Here is a 22,000-nt window from a genome sequence, read left to right on the forward strand (position 1 = left end):
GGTAAGAATCCAAAGCTTTTACACCCTCATTAAATAAAAAAATATTTTGGGGTTCACTTTCCTAACTGAACAACTGAAAGACTAACCTTTTGGGAGATAAATATCCCCCTTCAATAATCAGAAGTTGATTTTGCCTCTTATACTGCCAAGTTGTGGACTAATATATTGCTTTCCCGTAGAGATTGTCCTGAAATTGGGATCAAGTTGTTTATCTCAATAGAACCAGCCCACTGTTTTATGTACTACACCTTTCAGTATTAGTGGCTTTTTTTCTGAGTTCCTTCTATCTGACAGTCTGTCATCACTAACTGAACTCATTTTTTAAATGCACTATGGGACTGGAGTACTGCAGGATGAGATACCTCATAATGTAAACACATTGTTTTTTGTCATCCCCAAAGACTGACAATTATTAAAAAACAGATCTCATTAATAGCTGCATAAATTGTTCTTTTCGCAACCCTAATCCATAAAGAAAAAAAAAATTGTCTTGTATAATCATTCTTCTCAGCCTATTTTTACATAAAGAAAAGCCCTTGGTTTCCTTGCAAATGTCATAATGTACATAGGGTAACTAAATAGGAATTTGTAGAAGAGATGATAAAACAATCAGAGAGGTTTGACAATCTACAGAGCAAGCCTGAGTGGATTGCATTTCTGCTGATCGCTTTTCTTCACTGGCAGTCAGCTTTACCCTGGCATTCTCTCTTGTCTCTGTATGTGTATATTTTAAAAATAAGGGGTTTGTACATCTTTAACATCTTCATAGTAGCTATAGATGTGGCTATATCACATAGGAACTCTATACATTTACTAAGAAGTTGAGTTTCATTTTCTTGTCTTAACTTTCTGATTTTATTGTATTGTGATGAATGACCTGATTTCAATTTCATTTATTTGTTTCTCATGATGTGGGGAGGGGAGGGGGGAAGAGGATGAAATAGAAAAAGATTTGTCTACTTATAAATGGTTGTATATTATATCCTTTAGGCTCAAAATGATAAACATGCTTCAAGAAGGGGAAAAACACAGACACACAAACACACACACGTGCACACAAAGGAAACAAACAAAAAAAAAATCTCTTCAAGGAGAAGTTTGTTTAGCTGAAGACAAAGGTAATTATTTGCGTGTCAACAAGATGAGGCTTTGCATTATTGAAGAGCACTGACTTAATGTGTTGTGTTCATGAACTAGTAAATAGAAAAAGCCTATCAAATTAAAACATGTTTTTAAAGGCAAAGACAAGTACCTATTGACAGAATAGGGATTTTACTTTTAATCTTCAACTCTTTTTCCTAGCTCTAACAACCAGCTGCTAAAAAACAACAACAAATCCTACATTAGACCAAAATAAACCAAAACCACGGGCTTCATTATTATTGAAATGGATTTGAAAAAAAAATATTATATAAAGATCATTATTTTACTAAAGAAAAATAGACATTCTTGCTCATTCTACCTTGTTCTGACAAGTATGTTGCTGCTTACAGGTGTGCAAAAAGCAACTATTCATATCTGATCTTCCTTCGCACTCAATTTTCACTAACTTTGACTCTTGGCTTAAGTTGCTGTATAGTCTACTGCAGAAAAGAACTGGGAAGAAGACCATTTTTCCTTATATGATTTAATCTGACTGGAACTTCACTGTACTTTGTTGTGGAGGTTAACTTATGGTAGGTTCGTATAGGAAATGAAATGCCAACACTAGGTGTCTGGGAGATCATTCTACCTAGAGGATTCCCACATGATACAGCTGTTTATAATGCTCCTGTTATAATAGGAGATGACCCATGTAATAGAAATGTAGACAAATTATTACTTTGCAATGTTTAGCTTGTTTGCTTTTCCTGAATTTAATTGCTTCAAGCAGAAGTAGACAAGAAAGTTTTACTTATCATCAAATGTAAGGATGGAGGTATGCACAGGACTGCAGTATGAAAACATGATAATTCCAGTTTTTGGTTTAGGCCATAAGGAAGTTCTTAAGTGAAAGGTTTTCTTAAGAGACTTCAGAAGATAATACATTCTGAACTTTAAAAATAATTTAAAAAAAAGTCCTATTAGCATACAAAGGATTGATATTTGTAAATAATTTCTACATCTTATTGCAAGGTAATAAATGAAGAGTTATTAAAATATTTCTTTTTTTTCCTAAAGCATCAGGAAAAATCATGAAGAGATGACTTTTTAATGCAGCAAGCAAACTCTATCATTAGTTTGGAAAGAAAAGGTCACTTCCAATATCAGGCCATCTATCCATAACATCAATATCTATCAATCATTTTAAATGTTCCTAATCAACATTATGCTACTTTCTTTTCAAATTATTTACAGGTACTTAAAAAAAAAATAATAATAATAACAGTAATAAAAAAACAAACCAAAAAACAGAAGGTCTTGGGCATACTCCGTGCTTATTCAAGGCCCCAAAACTTTTCATATGGAACATTAAAATAAAAATGGAAAAAAAAGTGGTTTTTTTTTCTGATTCATCTGAACAAGGGGGGATACAAAAGATATTTGTCATTCACCCAGGATTTTTTCTAATGCTATTTGGCACATGAATCACTCCAACACTTTTGCCTTAACCTTCTACCCTCTGCGTGTCTGCACTAATAAAGCACAAAGGTTGCCTGCATTTTCAAAACTAGCTCAGAATCTTGTTAAAGGTAAATGCTACCAAATGGGTTTCCTAAGCAACTCTCTCACTAGGACATCACTTAAGAGACTATTTTAGTACCTATTGAGATTTTTACTCTATAATGTAAGACTATAAGATATTACCAAATTAGAATCACATGGCAGGTTATTACTGTTTCACCAAATCAATACTGTACCATGCTATGTTTTGTTAAAAATGAATTTGTACATTTTTTCAGAAAAAAAATTTGTTTTGATCTGGATATGTCAAGAAAGATTACAGCATTTATATTGGCAGCTTATCAGAACATTTCTATCCTTTAAGTATCTACTTTGAATTGTGCAATTCCATCCTTCAGTTAATTCTTGTTATTTTTCAGTGTAATTTTGAAGATTTCTTCTTACCTAAATCCAAAAACTCATTGGCTTTTCTCATGAAGGAGGAAGAGGTAGTAAAATCATTTTTTTAATCAATATTTTTGTGTAAAAAAGATGTGTGAAAACACTTGAAGTTTAAAAATATTTAGACATTGCAGAAGTCAGAATGTTCACTACTCGGCACTTCTGCAACAGCAATTCAAACAGCTTTTCAGCTAGCGCAGTCTTCACATTGGCTGAGGAGTGGCTTATATTAAAAGAATTGTTCATAGCTAAGAGTTGGTAATAACAAGTCATACAGTCATTATTAATGTCCTTATAAGCACTGTTTTCCAAAAGCCAAATTGTGAGTGTGCAATGGGAATGAGTTACATTGACCTGTAAAGTTTCTTCCTCCAGACTGTTACTCTTCCATATGAATTGCTCTTAGTTCTCACAGACATAAATAATATGATTCTAACCTTGTAAGCTGTAACAGGATAATGGAAATAAATTAAATACTGTGGAATACAGCAAAGCTTTAGATTTCTCCCTATATTTTCAATCTTATACATTTGGTATTTTATTAAGGACTTAACATATCATGTTTACACATAAGAAGTTAAGCATAAGTTCTTCACAAGCAATGTATGAAGTAATTTCTTTATAGGCCTTCTGAAATTATCTGAGAGGTTAGCCATTTGCAGTTATGTTCTTTCCCTAATATTTTGCAAGAATAAGAATAAGATTTTATTACTACTATTATTATTTGCAAGAATAAGATTTATTATTTTTTAAGGAGTTGCAATTGGAGCAGAATCTTCATTGATGTTAACAGAAATGAGAAGATGACCTGAATAGCCATAAAATTCCTATGGAATGCCTTGCCAGGGAAGTCAATGCAGGTGAGCTCTGTGTTGCAGTCACCTGACCCAGCAAATGCTTGTAGTCATGTTGTCAGAAGATGCTGTCTTCTTTCTTAAAGACAGTCTGAAATTTTCTGCCTGAAGAAGTAAGTTGAGCTATGCAGATATTTCTGTAAGGCAAGTGTAATCTCCTGTGGATTACTTTCATTTGCTTCACTTTGTAGTATGCATATTTGAAATAATGACAGTATTTTCTTACTTTGATCAGGGAATCAACTTACCATTTATCAGTATGAAGGTCGTGCATATCCATTACTACATTTGTTAAATAATCAGATTAACCTTACCTTCTGTCTTGAAGTAAGCTTTCCCTTTAGAGGGGAAAATACTTCTCTGGGAAGTTTGATCCAAGAGAGGAAAACAGCATTCCAATTGCATTCTGTTTCTTGCAGCATGTATATATAGAGACACTGTCAGATTACAGCTGTGAAAATGCACCTCTTTGAAGGCTCACTCTAAATTTATATAATCTTTTATACACTTCGTCTTGTAACTTTGCATATACACATACATATATATATTTATATATATATATATGTATTTTTTCAGATTCATATATATATAATATATTCATATATATATGTATTTTTTCACAATTTCTAATGACCTTAATATACAGCTTTCAAACTCTGTTCATATTCTGAAATAAGCAGGAAACTTTTCCTATACAGTTATTACAGCTTGCAGAATGTTATAACTGATTTGCTGGCTTTTGACAAATTACACAGCCTCTTCCTTATTTTCTTTACATTAAAAACAAAAAACAAAAACAAAAACCATACAGAGTGAGATATTGCAAATTTTGATTAAGCTATACAGAGCTGAAGACCAAAAACTGTGTGGCACTGCAGAAATATGAACACAACAGCTAACAGTGGGGCATGGCACCTTTGAAAACTTTCAGCCATGCTACATAGTGATGGATAGCAAAAGTTTTTTTAACACCTAGGAAAGGTAGGTGGGGGATTCAGTGAGGCTCTGTGTGAGCCCACGAATATTTTTTGGTACAGAATTAGAAGGCCTAAATGTTATATCACTTTCTGTGCCTAAAATTTTCTTTTTGACTAGTAACCTCTGAGCACCTAAGCAACAAAAAATAGAAGTTTAATGGCACACGATTTCTAACTGTATCTGTAACATTAGACTTCTCCTTCCCATGAAGAAGCACAGCATTTGATGCAGAGATGTTTCTTACTTCCTATTTGAAGTGTGTCTCCTAAAAGAAATAGCAAAATTGTGCAGATTAAGATTTTTTATATTTTTTTTAATTTTAGAGAAGCTGGTCCCACATATTTTTTTAGAAAGTATCTTATTTTAAGTACACTGAGCTCTATCTTAGTAGTAGAAAAATAAAGAACCCTCATCAGTTAATGTTGACCTGTAATGTTAGTTCAAGAAATTTTTATTCTAACAACAAAATCTGAGTATCATGCTAATAGATTTATGTATGGCAGAATATTCAGTGACTACTACTTTGAACTGCATCCAGTCTTCAAAGCTGTGAACAGGTAGTCCTTAAACAATGAGACCATTGCTATGCATGAAAATACTGAGTAAATGTATAAACTGAAGTTTATAATCTGTTTTAGTTAATCTTATTAAAGTACAGCAATAAATCTTATAAAACTTGTTGAAAAATTCTTAAGAATAGCTTAAATATCTGTAGATCTCAACAACTTCTTAATCTGAAAAATGTTGAAAGCTTCATATTGGCTGGCATATTTCAAGTATTATGGAATAACTCACCAGGGACTTATAAAAAATAATATTGATATATAAAACCAAACCAAAAATTATGGTTCTTACATCTATGCCTTTCTCCAAAAGAGGAAAGCACAGTGGACAAAAAATTATGAAAAGGTGATATGGATATAAAGTATTACTTTGGAGATATTTTTATGTCCTTAGAGAAAGTCTATCTGCATTTCTGCTCTTTCCCTTTCCATCATTCTTTGATTTGTGTTCAAAGCAAAGCTGTTCCTATTTCATTTTTATGCTTTCTTTTTTATCCAAAGTAGTCTGTGTTGGCCTTTCCCCTAACTTCCTCTTCCATAGTGGTTGCACAGCAGTAGTCAAGGACTGAGGTTAGGACAGGAAACGTAACTGAACTATAACTTTTCTGGTGAAAGCGAGGGAGGTTAAAAATCTGGTAGTCCTACATGAAAGCATTCCTGATATCTTAGAATATAGAATGGCTTGGGTTGGAAAGGACCTCAAGGATCAACAAGCTCCAAGCCTTTGTCACAGGCAGGGCCACCACCTTCTGTCTAATCTACTAACTGTCTAATACTAGACCTTCAGTTTACTTCCTCCTTCCTCAAGTAATCAGGGCAACTGAGTGCCTTTAGAAACCTGTCAGTTATCATTTAGAAACTCATAGAGCTCCATTTTGAGGCATGAGTAATGGTACTGGACAGAACTAATTTTAATACAGTGAAGAATGCATATGTGGGGTTTTTTTTTCCCTTGTTTTTTTTTCTCTTTCTTTTTTCTCTTTCTTTTTTCTCTCTTCTGCTTTATGTTTTCCCCCCCTTAATGCTTCAGTCTAGGACCTTTTCATGAGATCTGAACTGGCATCATTACTGATATTGCTATAAATTGGATCTCTAATCCTTAAAGGCGCATGCATAAGGTTGGTTTTGAGCACATGTTTGAAAGTTTATAGCTCTGGTTAACTGATGTGTTCATTCATTTGGGATGTAATTAATATGACTTATCAATGTTTCCTGATTATGGATGATGTGCAGCCTCATCTTTTATATCCCTTTTGCTAATTATGGATTCCAGTGCTGAAAACCTAGCACGAACCAATTAAGCAGTGCAGAGAAGGAGATTTTTAATCATTGTGATTTGCAGGTTATAAAATATTCCCCAGTAGATTCTCACCTGTAATTTCCATTCTGTGACTAGGAAAACTGAGAGATATGCCACTGCCTAAAGCCAATGGGAGGTTAAAAAACAGATTTGAACTCTTCTTTGCAGTAGAAGACCAATGTTGATGCAATGATGCAAGACCAATGTAATTAATTATTACCACATGTACACTTTATGTTATTTACAAACTTGCCAGAATCTTCACTTTTTTTGTGAGAATTACAGTTTATAAACAAAAATTAGCTGATGTCCTGTAACTTTTCTGATAAATATATACTTGACCCTATGATAAAATTTTATCATCATGGTCTTGCTTATATGTACTTCCATTCCAATTTAAATGTCACCTGTACTGTTGGTTTGTTTGTAAAACTATCAGTAGTATTTTCCAATGGAATTGAAGTAGATTTACCAGAGAGTGATATTTTTATTGGGTTGTTATTATTTTTATTAATCACGGGGGGAAAAAAAATTGAATATTGCAGTGCTGCAGAAAAAAATTATAATGGTTAACTATTCCAAACCAAAGTAATATATTCTTAAAACAAATGGTAATGTTTCTAGTTAAGAGATGTATTTACATAATCTTTTGCAAAACACTGCTAATTTTTGCTTCATATCTCTTTCAAATTGAGAAATTTTGTATAAATCAAACTTGTAGCTAATAGGAATATGTTTTGGGTAACTGAATTCTAAATTGTTCTGATGCTTGCTTAGAGAAATATGGTTTCACTGTATTTAAAAGTGGTTGAACTCAAAGCTGTTTCAAAAAAAAAAATCCTTTTTTTCTAGGAGAACAGCTTTAGAGGTATTCACTTGCTAGAATTAAACTACATTTGTTATTTCTGTGAAGCAGAACTTAAACTTTTAACCTCTGATGCATGGCCCTTGGGATTCACAGAACCTGATGGAAGAGTTAAGTTGTTCTCTTCAAATGCAGATTTGTATTGTGTCTCAAGGCCAAATGAGACCTAACCTGCAGGAAGATACGAGATGCATATGTGTCACAAGTTTTGAGAAAAATGGGTTTGAATTAAAGGCATTATTTTTGTTATAGGAAAAACAATAAACATGCTTAAAAAGCAAAAAAGATAACTGAGAGATAGTAGAAATTTGTTGGGATTACAGAGGTAGGATGTTGATATATGGTCATTCATGCTCACATGTGACTAATGCCTTCTCAAAAAGTATGGGATAAATTATTGGTAGCCTATGCTTTTCAAGAGTCTGAAGTTCTTTCCTACCACAGCTCATTCACAATTTTGCCCCTGCTCTAATTCCATGTGAAAAATTTTACTTCTGTTTCCTTTTAAAATATTGATACTTCATCCACCTTGTTCCCCCACAGTTTATTGCCATAATCTGTTGATCTGGGATGGATTTATATCTTTGCAAGAACAGGGTCTGTGGTTGCATAGCTTCATGACAGTATCCCCAACAGTTCTATGAAAATATATGGTGGATAACTTTTTGAACTGCTGATTCACATAAATGATGTGTTGCTAAGTATTATTTAGTAAGAATGTTTATAAATCTTATTAAATTTAATAAGCAGTAAACTGAAAGGGAGAAGGCACAAGAGACTGCTTTGATCTCAGGCTGGAAAGGAAGCAAATCTTGGTGCTCTGAAGAACGTAAAGTGAGTAAATGAAAAAAAGGTCCATGTGCAACCAGATGGAAGTTCTTCAAGACTTAATCTGTGTTCATCACTTTTTCTCTATAGTTACTGATTTCAATGTTTACATTTCTAGGTATATTCCACAGTCTAGAAACATCAGAGTATAAGATCTCCTACACAAGGTATTCTTGGACTTAAACTAATACTCATTCTAGGAATTTAAATGGGTATTTTGAACTTGCTTTAAATGTGTTTATTTGTTCAGGGGTTTGTGTGTGTGTGTGTTGTTGTTGTTTTTTTAATTTTTCTAAACTGCTAGAAATTTTTTCTTCATGAAGCTTCAGAAGAGTCAAGGAAATTTTTAGATACTAGTATATGGCACTAATTTTACATGAAAGTAAAATATGTGACTGATTCCCAAAGCCACTCTAAGACTTTGAAGTTTTGCACATCTTTTAAATTGTATTTTCAATTGCAGAACCAAAGTGGAGTTTGCAGTATAACTGCAGTATAACTGCAGAGAATGACTAGAAAAGGTTTTCTGACATGAAGGGGATTTTTCATCTTGATGTGGCCCTTAGACAAAGGAAACTTGTAAGCAGAATGCTATTTCTGCTGTAATGTAATGTTTTACCAGCAAATAGTTCAACTGAAATTTTGTCATGGAATTTTTATTAAAATTATTCTTCCAATCTTAAAAAAATAATAAAACTTAGCTGTATCTTATTAACACTTGATTAGACAAATACCAAATGCTTAGACAGCAGGGGAGATATCTGTATTTTACCTTATTGGTAATGGAATTAGTATGTGATCCTTACAATGCCTTATTAATTCTATAGGCACTCAAAGTTCTGCCTTTATTCGTGTCCACAACAGTCTGTATCTTAACAAACTGGAGCAGTTTGATAGACATTTTCCAGCTCAGTCCCTTTGGGATACTTGCATGAGTCATTGCTGTTTTCCTTAGTCAGTCTCTCTCTTCTAAGTGCAGAATATCAATAAAGAAGTGACCTTCTCAGAAAACAGCTTTGTGCTGACTGTTTCCTTTGAAATGAATAGCTGGAAGAAAGAGGGAATAATGGGAACAGCCTTCTAGACACTGCTGTTTACTCCTTCAGGAAGTGAAAAAGTTGAGTTTTATGGCAGCCTCACCAGATGGAGTCACAAAATCACAGAATGGTTGAGGTTGGAAATGACTTGTGGAGGTCATCTGATCCCCTTCAAACAGGCCACCCAGAGCAGGGTGCCCAAGCCCACGTCTCGGCAGCTTTTGATGATCTCTGTGGGAGAAAATTTCACAGCCTCTCTGGACAGCCTTTGCTAGTCACTTGCAGAGCATGGAAGTGCTTCCTGGTGTTCAGAGTGAGCCTCCTGTGTGCCAATTTGTGTCCACTGCCTCTTGTTCTGTCACTGGGCACCACTGGAAAGAGCATGACTCCATCCTATTTTCACTCTCTAGGTGTTTATAGACATTTTTGAGATCCTGCTGAGCCTCCTCCAGGCAGACAGTTCCAGCTTTCAGCCTCTCAACTTTCTCCTTAAGAGAAGCACCAGTCCTTCATCATCTTTTTGGCCCTTTGCTGGACTCAATCCTATGTGTTTATGTCTCTATTGCATGAGGAAGGGTGAGGCAGAACTGGATACAATACCCCAGAAGTGGTCTCACCAGTGCTGAGGAGAAGGGAAGGATCTCCTACTTTCACGTGCTGGAAACAAGAAGGCAGCCAAACCCACATCTCTCAGGTGAATTACTGCTGAATTTTCCTATCTTCAGCTTTATTAAGCCATTCACTATCTGATGAGGGATAAGAGGAAAAAGTGAAGAAATTTCTGTTTTTGTAATCCTCTTGAAGAGGAGTCCTTTTACAGCAACTTCAATACCTGAAAATCTTAGGGCTTCACAAATTGCGAAAGATTCTTTATCTGAGTTAGGTCAAAATAACCTAGTTTCACAAATGGATTGGAAGATGATCCTTTTGAAAGTACCCTACAGCTCTGGCATTTAAAAAAAAAAGTTAAAATTTTGACTGTCTTTAGCCAGAAGATGATATTAACTAAGATTGAAAGCTTAAGCCATACAAGAAAAGTTAAGGTAAGGTCAGAAAAAAACAACCAAACAAATATCCACATGTATTTATCTTCATTTATCAGCCATGATTGGAAACAAAAATACAAAGAAAGCCCTATTCTAGATTTAAAGAAAAAAAATGTGTCACTAGAAATCTTCTTGAGCAGAGCCACTGTTCTGAGAGGCAGCTGGGATTTCAGACCTTACTTCCCATTGTTTTCCAGTTCAAAGTATGGGCTTCTCTTCATGCCCAACACCCTCTCAATTTCCACTTTGCTTAATGTGTAGTGTAGATGTCCTACTTGTTGTATCCACAATCCTATCTTTTACCTTGAAATTTCTAATTCCTTCTAATAAACAACAGCATCCCTCCATCCAGACCTCTACATAAAATAGTATCAAGAATGAAGAGGATAGAGGAAGACTGAGAAAGGCAGATATCCTCTTAATTAAGACTTAGTAGCACCATGAAGGAATTTAGGGTGTGGTAGCCACAAGGACAGGACTATGTGACACAGTGACCATAAATTTTAGAGTAGTTTTTAAGCAGAATGGGCATAATAAGTGGATAGTGTTTTGTATTGTAAAGGTTCTGTCTGACAATGTCTTCCTATATTTTGTTGAAAACACACACCAAACTAATTTCTTGTTCCTCTGGGCCAGCTGTGACAGGCACTACAGTCCAAGAGGAACTAGGTGTCCATATGTGACTGACTAACATGTATGGATCTTGGCTGTCAGTCCAGCTCCTACACATGGTAATCACTCTATAGGGTCAAACCTCTGCACTGTGTCTGATATCCAACTCAAAGGGTGAAAGGAGAAGAGGAAAGAAAAGGAGAAAAGAAAAGCTCATGCTATGACTAGACAATTTGTCTAGTAGGACGCTGTGAGAGACAGCATCAAAAGCCTTACTGAAATCTAGAAATATTACATCCACTGACTGGATTATCATATCATATAAGGTCAAATTACTAAGGCAGGATTTTGACTACATGAACCCATGTTGACTATGCATGATAATGGCTTTGTTCTTTAAATGCCTTTCTATAACATCCAGGATAATCTCTATAATTTTTCCAAGTACTGTTGGTAGATTAACAGGTCTGTAGTTTTCTGTGTCTTCTCTCATGCCCTTATTTTCTGACTGCTAATTTCAAATGTAGTTGGTCGCATAAACTCTCAGTGGCCCCATTACTTATAACACCCAGCATCTTTGACTTTCTTCATAACCAAGGCCATTTAGGTTTTTTGTTGTTGTTGTTTGTTGTTTTTTTTTTTTTTTTTACCTGGGCTACTATCATCCTAAGTATGTTATATTGATGGAAAGTTGTTACATGTTTGATTGTGCTTCTTTATTTCCTTTCTATCTAACTACCAGAAGTAGTTCAGAGGTTTCTATCTGCTTTGTTTATTTTCCTGGCACACACCAACACTGTCTAACAAGCAGATGTAATCAAGGTCTCACTTAAACGAGTTGTATTTAAATGTCAGCTTTGCTCCATGACAAATAACTGAAAAACACGGGTAACCATACTAATATTTATTTATGTATACATATAATTCAGATTTTTTACATTAAGAAGAATAAAATAAATCATGAAGTGCTTCAAAAGAAAGAAAAATCAGTAATTTACAGCAACAACATGATCGCAGACAGTATGCTTTTAAAAACAAAATCTGATTTTTTTTGGTCATGGGGGTTGGTCACATTTCATATACCCTTGTACCCCAATCCAGCATACTCATTTGTATTTACAGATTCACTCACATTGAGAATTTCATATTTATCCACACTTTTGGTAATATATCTTCCGAACACTGAGTTGGCTGATACTTTTCAGCCCAGCAAGACTAGTTCATTGTGTAGTAATGTGAGTTCATACTTGAGCAGTAGAGCAGCGTTCGTACATTACTGTTAAATAGAATCATAGAATCACAAGGTTGAAAAAGACCAACAAGATCATCTAGTTCAACCGTCCTCCTATCACCATTACTATTACCATTATTACCCACTAAGTTACTAAAGATAATAATCTTGATACAGTTGCATGTTGTTTTAAAATTTCATATATTTTATTTCAATAGAAAAAAACATGCTTACATTTTTACTTTTAGCCAAAGATCGTATAATATGTATATCATAGATATAAAAAAAAAGTGTATTTTTGAACTTCTTTCAAAGAAATTTTGGAGATAATGAATTGTTTAGTTCTTACAGAATAAGGCTTAATTATTTTGCTGTTGGTTGGTTTGGTCTCACAAATCTTTGTAGTGTCTTCCATAAGATAAACTGGTGATTTTACTTTACTTTTTGTTTCTATCTGAAATTTTCTTCCAACTGTTTCTTAAGGAACAGTATGTCTAACAACTCCAAATGTGGACCTCTTATGAGAGCATCTAAGCCTTTAAAATCAAATCTAGTAATGCAATTAAGCACCTATCCTAAGCATTTCCATTAGCAAGTGTGTTTTCCTAAATTCCTGTAGGTAAACATTGACTATTTTACAGCATTCCTTGTTGTCCTACCAAGTCATCTTTTCTGCTAGGAAACAAAGTAGTCTCTAATCTCATTTCCACACTAGTGGTCACAGAACATTACTTTTTCCTTCAGGTTTTAGCATCTTGGTGAAACAAGAAACTATCACATAAAAAGTGTATGTTTTTTTTAGGTTGCTGTTGGTAGTGGAGTTTTGTTTATTTGTTTTTCTACTTTAACTGTAGCAATCTGAGCATTTCTTAATGTTTTTCAAATGCTTTTGAAAATGTAGCTAAGAATTAATGAACTTACACTTAAGAAAATGTTTGCATTTAAGCCAATTGGAATTCAATGGGTAAAGGCTTTTAATTTTAAGTAAATAGAAACCTTAATGAAAAATTTTTCCTTTTATGGTCATGAAGAAAAATGCATCAGAATTGCAAAATGAAGTCAAAATCCCCATAGAGAAGCTCACATCTAATCAAAAAGGATATGATTCAGAGATAGATGAGGAAAAAAAAACACTCTCATGCTGCAAAATAGAACGGTACTTGTTTCAGCTGTGAAGATACAGCTGTCCTGGGGCTGGGAAGTGGGTAGCTGAGGTCTATGACTCAGTCTCCCTCTTCATTCAGATAATCCTGAGCATGCAGCAGGCATTTTGCACCCTACTACAGCACCTTCTGTGGTTCTCTATGTTGTAAGCTGTTCCCAAGTACTCCTATCTCCCACCCTCCTTACCCCCTTCTCTATTTCACAGAGTAGACACAAATGCTTAAATCACCTTGTTTGTTTGTTGTTTGGTTCTGACAGGTGAGAAACCAGGACCAGAGCAAGACGAGGTTAAGCTGCAGAATGCCAGCAAGCAGATAGTGCAGACTGCTATCCTCCAAGCTGTGCAGCAAGTTTCTCGGGAGAACCAACAAAAGGAGAAGCGAACAAACAGCAGCATGAGCTTCCAGCTAGAAAGAGGAAAGTTAACCAAGAAGCATGAAAAAAAGTAAAGGAGCAGCTCGTTTGTATTGATCCTCCCGTCTGCCGTGATTTCAGCTTTCTCTTTAGTATCAGCTGTACTGCTAGCGCCATGTTACTGTTGTGAAGCAAACCAAAGTATAATCAACACCTAGACATAGAGTAAAGCTGCAATAGTCCTCGGCTGAAAAATATTAAGTGCATTAGATGACTAACTCCATATTTATGCAGTGCCTCATAAAAGAAACAATAACCATAGTTGTAAAGGTAGTTTCAAGCACAAGGTCTTATGGTATGGACGTATTTTCCAAAGCTTGTTGTCAGTGCACTTCCCTGTCAGTTCTACGTGCAATGTTGCTGCCAGGCCAGCTGGCCAGACTCTGTCTTACCGGGTTCACTGAAGCTGTCTTCACAGAAGAAACAGTTTACTATTGAGTGTAGCAGAATGCTCTCAGGCTGCTTTGAGATATGAGATTGTCATTTGTTTTGATTAGCCATGGATTAACCATGGATGTGTAAAATGGATGTGGAGAGTTTCAAGAACCATTCTCTTTTTTTTTCATCCTGGAAAAAAGAAAAGCATCCACTATGACTTTGCAGCAACTATGATCTATGACTGTGATCATAGATGTGTGATCTTTGTCTCTTTTTGTAAGAAGTTAAAATAAGTACTGAAGTTTTGGTCCACCTATTTGAAGTACCTTCTGAACTTCTGTACAAAAATCACTTGTGCCTCAACCACTCCTTTTAATTTTCTTGATGTTGAAAGAAGAGAAACAGATGTGCTGATATGGAGTTGCTAGCTAGTTTTGAAAGTTTGCTGTGACTTGATTTACAGAAATGAATACTGAAGTGGCTTCACGAAAAAAGATTTTGACTTTATTAATATTTGAAGGATGGAAATAAACTGTGTCTGAATTCTCTCATGGTAGAGGTTTCTCATCTGCTGGGCATAAAGTGACTTTAGATATTTGCAATTGTCACATAGATTGACCTAAGATAGCGCTGCTTTAAGCTGGGTAATGCAGAACTTATCCTTTAACTACTCTATATAGCAGAAGAAATCCATTATATTTCTGAAAATACACATTAAATAAATGTATCTTTGACTTTTATGCTCCCTTACTGTAATGACGATTGCACTATTCCACAGCTTAAATGAATAATAGTTATTTCATTCTGGAAATGGCTTGCAGCTCTACTTCATCTGAATTCTTGTAGTAATATACCTAGAAATATATTAGAAGCAGATACAAAGAATCTGCAAAGTAAGATACAAACTTTCATAATTGCTTTTCTACTCAGCAAGATGTGTCTCATCTCATAGTGACTTTCTGATTTAAGTAATTGGCTATTACTTACTACGTTCTACTACCTGTGTTAATCAATTTTCTCATGGCTAGGGGCTTAGTCACAAATAGCCACATACTGTAATATTAAGCCTCCTAAATTTGCTTGTGTAGTGGAAATGCTAAGTCACAGCTTGAACCAGTGACTGAGCACCTGGTGGGAAGGCAGAGCCAACCCAGGGGGAGCTCAGGTGCATGCAATGTCCCTGAGTGAAAAGAAGGGGTGGAACCAGGATCCACCTCTTCCCAGACCTCATTTAGGGGTTGGTGGTGGGAGTGGGGGTATCACTTGCTGGAGATTTTTACATACCTGAAGCCTTCTAAGAGTAAGCAGATTCTTTTCTTTGTGTCCATAGCTGGTGTGTTTGAGCTTATCTCATCTGCTATAGCCTAGGAAATTGCTACTATGCTATCATTGTTCTGTTTTCCATTGTATTGGTATCACAGCTTGTGTTGTTTGGTTGTTTCTTTTAACAGCACTGAGTTATACCAGAAAATGCTCTAGCTCACTCTTCATTTCATTTAAAAATGCAAAGATAAATTCAATGTGAAGTTGTTAAAAATTGAAACTGATCTATATTGCAAGTACACAGTTAGTTTGTTTTTCTAGGCTCTGGCTGGATTTCTTAGCCAAGCAAGCTTTGAAAGAAGGAAATACTTGGTCTTGAAGCAAGCGTGTATTTGTTGTAATAGTCATATTTTTACTATTAGCTTTTTTATCAACTGTTCTTCAGTTAGGAAATAACTCTTTTCTTGAATGCTTATTGTGTCTTTGCTTTCTGAGAGCCTAAGAAAGCTGTCTGTGAGTCAAGGTTCAATTCTGAGGCTAAGGAGCAGGCAAGAGGAGTGGATGAGGGAAAAAAAAGCCTCCTGAGGAGGCTCTGTGATGCTGGTGTTTGCCTACAGTAATGTAAGAGGGAGAACTACAGGACAACAAAAATACAACTTATTTAGGATTATTCTACTTTATTTTTTTTTCCACAGAAACTTGCAGGGCGTGTATTTTTATATCTTTCTGGTACTTGCACCTTTCGTAGTCTGGAAACTTAGATGTCCATATCTTCTTAATCTCTATGTTATGCAAATAAGTACTTCAAAATAACAGTGGATATAGGCTTTTTGCTGTTACTTCATATGAACCTATTCTACCCTCCTTCCACTGTGGTCTTCTGTATTATCTCTTTACTCTCCTAGCCCTTTTAGACACACTGTTACTCAACCAGTACCTTGTGCCCTTCATTTCAGTGCTGTCATAAGTCTAACATCATGGAGAAAGAAGAATGACAGGAAGCCTCACAGAGCTGTGAGGTGGTTTGATAGGAGACTATTCAAGAAAAACAAATACTCTTGCATAAATAGTGTTGTTTTCCTTGAGACCCAAATAATGCGTTTCCTATCTATACTATATGTCTCTAAGTTAAGGCATGCATTTAGTATCTTCTATCTGTTGACAAAGGATGTTCTGCACACAATTTGCATCTGATATACGTAGTTGAGATCTATACTGCATGTGAGGAAAGCGAGTAATTTTAGTAAATTCATGGGAAGATCATATTTCTGGGAGAAAAACACAGACTATAAATTATTATAGATGTGATGCAGATTGGATTACAAATAAAGAAACTTCAACACCTTACGTGACTCTGGTTCCTCGTCAAAGAAAGAGAAAAAATGTTTAGATTATGTAGGAAGTCTTTCAAGAAAAGCAGTATTGGGAGGTTTGTGGTACTGAAAGAGTTATCCACCACAATAATTTCTATATTAAAAATGCAAGACAATCAGAATGGTACCTAAACATATTTAAAACAAATTCAACAAATTTTAGCACTGTCAATAAGTAGAAGGATGCACGAATATGAAAGTAGAATTACTGCGTCTCTTCTCACGATGTAGAATCAGGCATCTGCATCTATCCTGCTGCTGCACTTGCATTATTTTCTTTTAGGTTGATTATCATAGTTTCATTACTGTGCTTGTGTTCTTTGTAATGTAATCAGGCACTGTTCATAAAGCACCAGTACGCAAATGAAGATTTGCATGGACGCAGCAAAATGTTGTAAGAGATTACTAGATAGCACTGTTCATAAAGTTGGTGGCTTTGGGCAGTTACACTGAAAATCCTTACTATAAAATGGAAAACACAGTGTAACTTGGAAACTGACATTTTCATTTGAACATTTTAGAAAAATAAAAGCACACTGTGGTAACATTATCACTAAGAACTGGAAAATCTTGAATGTATAATCAACAGTAAATGATGCATCTAAAAACTTTAATTAAAGTCTCTAATGTTATAATCGGGTTTTTTTTTTGGGGGGGGAAGGGGCAGAAAGGAGGGAGGGGGAGCAGTATTCTTATGCACGTCTGACTGTAATGTATCTACAAGAATAAGAATACAAAAATATCAGTGTAGCTGTTCTTAATGTGACTACCATGAAATATGCTGTGCTTGTCTTTACATGAGTGGTAATGTCAAGTGCAGGAGTTAATGAGTCATTACCAAAGGCGTTTTCTGACGGTGCTTAATCTAAATTTCAGAAAAGGGAATGGGGAAATAAAATATATTCTTGAAAGAACATAGCATTCACCCTTTTTCACTTGCTTACTGTTTTGGGGCTGAGAAAAAAATGAAATCAGTAAAGATCTATATATTGGTATAGCCTAATTTCTCTCAGTTGGTTCCTGCAAAACATTAATTAAATTGTTATAAGTGTATCTAGAAGTGAAGAGGAAAACTGAGCTATTGATAATGTCTTTCTTCCAGTCACCAGAGTAAGGAGCAGACTTACTTGTTTCCAATGGGTTGGTTTCTCATGGCTGGCTCTTTGAGGCCCCATCAGATAAGTGCTGAAAGAACTTTGTGCCTTGTTTTAAGTTTTCCAGAACAAAGGGCTTCTCTGTGACCTATTGGTTTTGAATTTGGACTGTATTCCATTCCAAGGGAGTAAAAGAGAGGTCTCTCTTTCTCTACTTCTGTAACTACTTTCATGAAACCTTCTGGACCTCAATGTGTATGGGCTTCTAAAAACACCTACATCTCTGCCAGATTTAGTCAATTTTCTTCCTTCCACAGAAGGATGGATGAGCACACATCAGCTATGCCCGAGTTCTCTGGGGAACACCAAGAAGTAGATGGATGTGTAAATGCATTTGCTTCTAAGCTGTTCTTTTCTGCTCAGACTCTTTGTTCAATTAACATAGGCAGCTTATCTTTTTTTATTAATGTTTCCTCCAGTGGCTTGCTACTTGGTTTTTATATGAGCTTGCAAGCTTTAACATTAAAACAACAATAGTTCACTTCTAGTGACTCTGTGAAAATGTGTATTCCACCGTGATGTGGCTTTCATGTTGTATTTTGTTTTTTTCTTTCACTAAAGGTACATAGCAGTAATAAGTAATGTCCTAGAGGAAAGTAAGCTGTGGGCTTTTTTGTTTGTTTTTCCTCCATAGACTATAGCAGAAGGCAACAGAGTTCAGATCATCATGAATCATTTACATATGTGGTGAAAATAGCTGGCTGTAGATCTTGCATGAGAGCTAATTTTCTCTCTGTACAAGCTGGAGGCAGAAACCACCTAACTTGATTCTAAAAACATTGAAGTAAGATGCTCCTAGTAGTTTTAAGCAAAATGATCTATGAGTGCTTTCAGAGTCTAAATCCATTTAGGATCATCAGCTAGTGAAGTCTCTAATTGCATACTTTGTGATCTGAGATGGAAGATGAACATTACTGTTTTGTTCTGAAGACTTAAATGCTACTTCCTTGCACCTGTTGAAGATTTTAAACGGCATCCTTTGGCAGAGTGAACCATTTGCTACTGCCCTTGGGAGTCAATAGCTACTATTCTTTGCATTTATGTGCGTAAAAGCATTCCAGAAGATTAAGCCCCAGTCTCCATTGCCAGAGTAGTTGTCCTTGCCATACATTTATAATTTCTTAGTAAACATATCTCTTACTAATGCTGTTTTCCTTCATTTCTTTCACATAGGACAGCTCATTTTGAAAAGCCTCAGATATGAGATGAACGATCTGCTTCCAGAACAAGGAAAGTGAATATAATAAATCTTATTTGCTTCATTGGAGGGATATTGACTCTTTCCCACAGCTTATTGTACAAGTTTATTTCCAAGGAGAACTGTGTTAGCCAGTGCATCCTTAGCTTCTTGGTGATATACTCACAGGATACTCATCTTTAGTACTTCTGGGGAAAAACTATTCCTGGGGAACAGTTTGCCCTGACTTATGAGAGTTGACCAGGTCTATGTCACCTTTATTTGATTTCCCACATACTCCATCAATGAGCATTAGGTGGGAACAGGGAGTCTCTTTGGCTGAAAGCTGCAGGCAGCAACAGAGGCTGCAGTGTCTGGGAAAGTGGCCTTCTCAATGCAAGTTGACCCTGCAGCTCTTTTCTTGACCTTGTACATTTCTTTATTTCTGTATTTTCATCTCCAGGAAAAAAAAAAAAGTCAAAGGAATCTACAAAAGAGATGTTCTTGAGAGGATCCAGTGCATTCCTGCAACAATTTCAAATTTAAATGAATCACCACAGCATTGTTTTCCCCTCTGGTGACTGTGTGAAAGAACGATACTGGTGTTTCCTCAGCAAATAAAAACAATGGGACCTAGTTGAGGTCTCTGTTTCCTCTAAAAGATACCAAATTTTATCTTCTGTTTGCTAAAGCTGATTTCGAAGATCAGTGCCCGCACCAGGTGACGGATGGCTCATCATCACCCTCAGAGGAGCTGTCTAGATGAGAACAGGTAGGGATCCAGGCTCCAATGAGCAGATCTCTGCAGAGAGCACTGGCCTTCTACCTGCCCAGAAAGGTTCTTGCACTGAGCTGAGCAGCTAAGCAACTCCCTCTTTGTCTGCTGTTGTAGTGGTTGATTGGTTTGTTTTTAGCAAAAAGCCCCTGGGTGTTCCTTAGTCACTGTCAGGTAGGAAATAAAACACAATAGCAAGCGAGTCAGGAATTCAGACCAGCCTTCAGCATATATATATATATGCGTGTATATGTATATAGATAGATAGATAGAGATATAGATAAAAAATATATATATACTTTTTTTTTTTTTTGCCTGCTCTTTTTCACTCCAGCTGACCTGTGCTTTATCTCTCAAGGTCACCTTCTTCCTTGCTCAGAAAAAAGTCTGAGGGAAAAATATACAGAATTGGCCCCCTAGTCCCTGTTTGAATCTGCGTTCCAGCGTAACTCAGTGCTTTTCCTTGATATGATCAAAAAAAAAAAACCATCCAAAACAAGCCCGTAACTTTACTGCATGTTTCACTTTTTTTTTTTTTAACTGTTTTCTCTTTACTTGCATTGTGTGTAGAGGTAGGACTGTAGAAACTGAAGCTGCGTTTTGATTCTGAAGCTATCAAAACAACTACATATGCTAAATCCTCACTTCCTTGAAAAACCCCTTACTCTTATAAATCAGATTATATAACTCCATCTGCCCTGGTAAGAATTAGGTTAACTTCTATTCTGCCTGCTGGCAAGCTAAAAGACTTGTTGATTTGTGTGTGTGTGTGTGTACGCGTGCTGTATTTATTTTGTGTGTATTTTCTTCCCACTTTCAAATATCAGTATCTCAGACTACTAGGACACTTGATGATTTGGAAAGTTAACCATGCAGTTAGGGAGCACACTGAGTGACTGAGAATTAAAATCCAAGCTGCAGTAACAGGGCTGTGTGCAGAGCTGATGAAATACAAAGATCCTGAGGTTGTGTCTTGCAGTTTAAAGGTACCGTAATAAACAGTCCTGAACAGATGATGATGTCTGGATACTAGCAGCTTTCCATTGCAGATGGCAATGCTGTCAGTAAATGTAAGCCTTTGGTCTCTGAATACCTGTCACATTTCATTAGGGTACAGTATGACTGTGTTCCCTTAACTGCTGAGGTTTGATAGCAGATAACAAATGAGTTCTGCTCGTAATAGTCCCGTTCCTTATTATTTTGTGATCCCTTCATTTTACTCAAGTGCCCATCTCCACAAATGCAAAAAAAAAAAAAAAAAAAACTTCCACGTGAATTTTTGGATTGTTGGTAACAAAGAATGTATCAGTACTTCAGGAGATATCAAATGCTCTGCAGCATGGCAACAAAACCCAGTTTCTTTTAGAATGTCTCTCTAGAGGAACAGTGCATCAGACTGAGAACACATTACATCTCTTTTGCTTTCATCTTGGACTGAAATTCCAAAAGTACAGATGAGAAGAAAACAACATCTGGTAGCAAGGGATGTAAATTAGCAATTATTTGTCACCAGCAATGCCCCTTCCCAGTCCTTTTAGCACACAGTTATGGAGCAATAATTGAAAGGACAGGTCTTGGGTACCACTGTCTCTTCTGATACATGACCTTTGTGACTAAAGTCTCTCAAAGAGACCACCACAGCAGAAAGGAATAGGATGAAAGGCCACAAGTGGGCAACAAATGACCCTGAAAGCATAAGTCCAATTGGGACGGTGCTAAAGCTGTGGGGCTGCTCTGAAGAAGCAATTTTCCTACAGATTTTTCCTGATCTTTTCCTAGATCTCCTTATCCCCTACAGCATAAACCACTTAAAATTATGTTTTTGCAGAGTATTTTCTTCTAGGTGAAGTGAAGGAGCATTCTCTTTCTTAAAGTAAATTACTTCCAAATGAACAGTTGTCTTTACTGAACAGATCCTCCCTGCTCTGTTGTTGCCTGCTAAT

At 35.9% G+C, this 22,000-nt stretch overlaps 1 protein-coding gene across 10 annotated transcripts in view; it reads left to right on the forward strand.

The window, feature by feature from the left end:
* Positions 1-16,925, forward strand: part of AKAIN1 (A-kinase anchor inhibitor 1) — a 33,974-nt gene extending 17,049 nt beyond the window's left edge. For 3 of the 10 annotated variants that reach the window (XM_085220818.1, XM_085220819.1, XM_085220820.1), the window contains 5 exons: positions 3,024-3,092; positions 3,800-3,905; positions 8,552-8,600; positions 10,046-10,164; positions 13,782-16,925. In XM_085220818.1, coding sequence (XP_085076944.1) covers positions 3,875-3,905; positions 8,552-8,600; positions 10,046-10,164; positions 13,782-13,972 — 390 coding nt within the window. In that variant the 5' untranslated portion in view covers positions 3,024-3,092; positions 3,800-3,874 and the 3' untranslated portion in view covers positions 13,973-16,925. The other 7 variants (XR_014882431.1, XM_085220822.1, XR_014882432.1 and 4 more) reach the window with 7 other exon arrangements.
* Positions 16,926-22,000: the final 5,075 nt, after the last annotated feature.

Source organism: Meleagris gallopavo, chromosome 3 (genome assembly GCF_905368555.1).
Source record: "Meleagris gallopavo chromosome 3, MGAL_WU_HG_1.1, whole genome shotgun sequence".
In the NCBI taxonomy this organism is placed as follows: domain Eukaryota; kingdom Metazoa; phylum Chordata; class Aves; order Galliformes; family Phasianidae; genus Meleagris; species Meleagris gallopavo.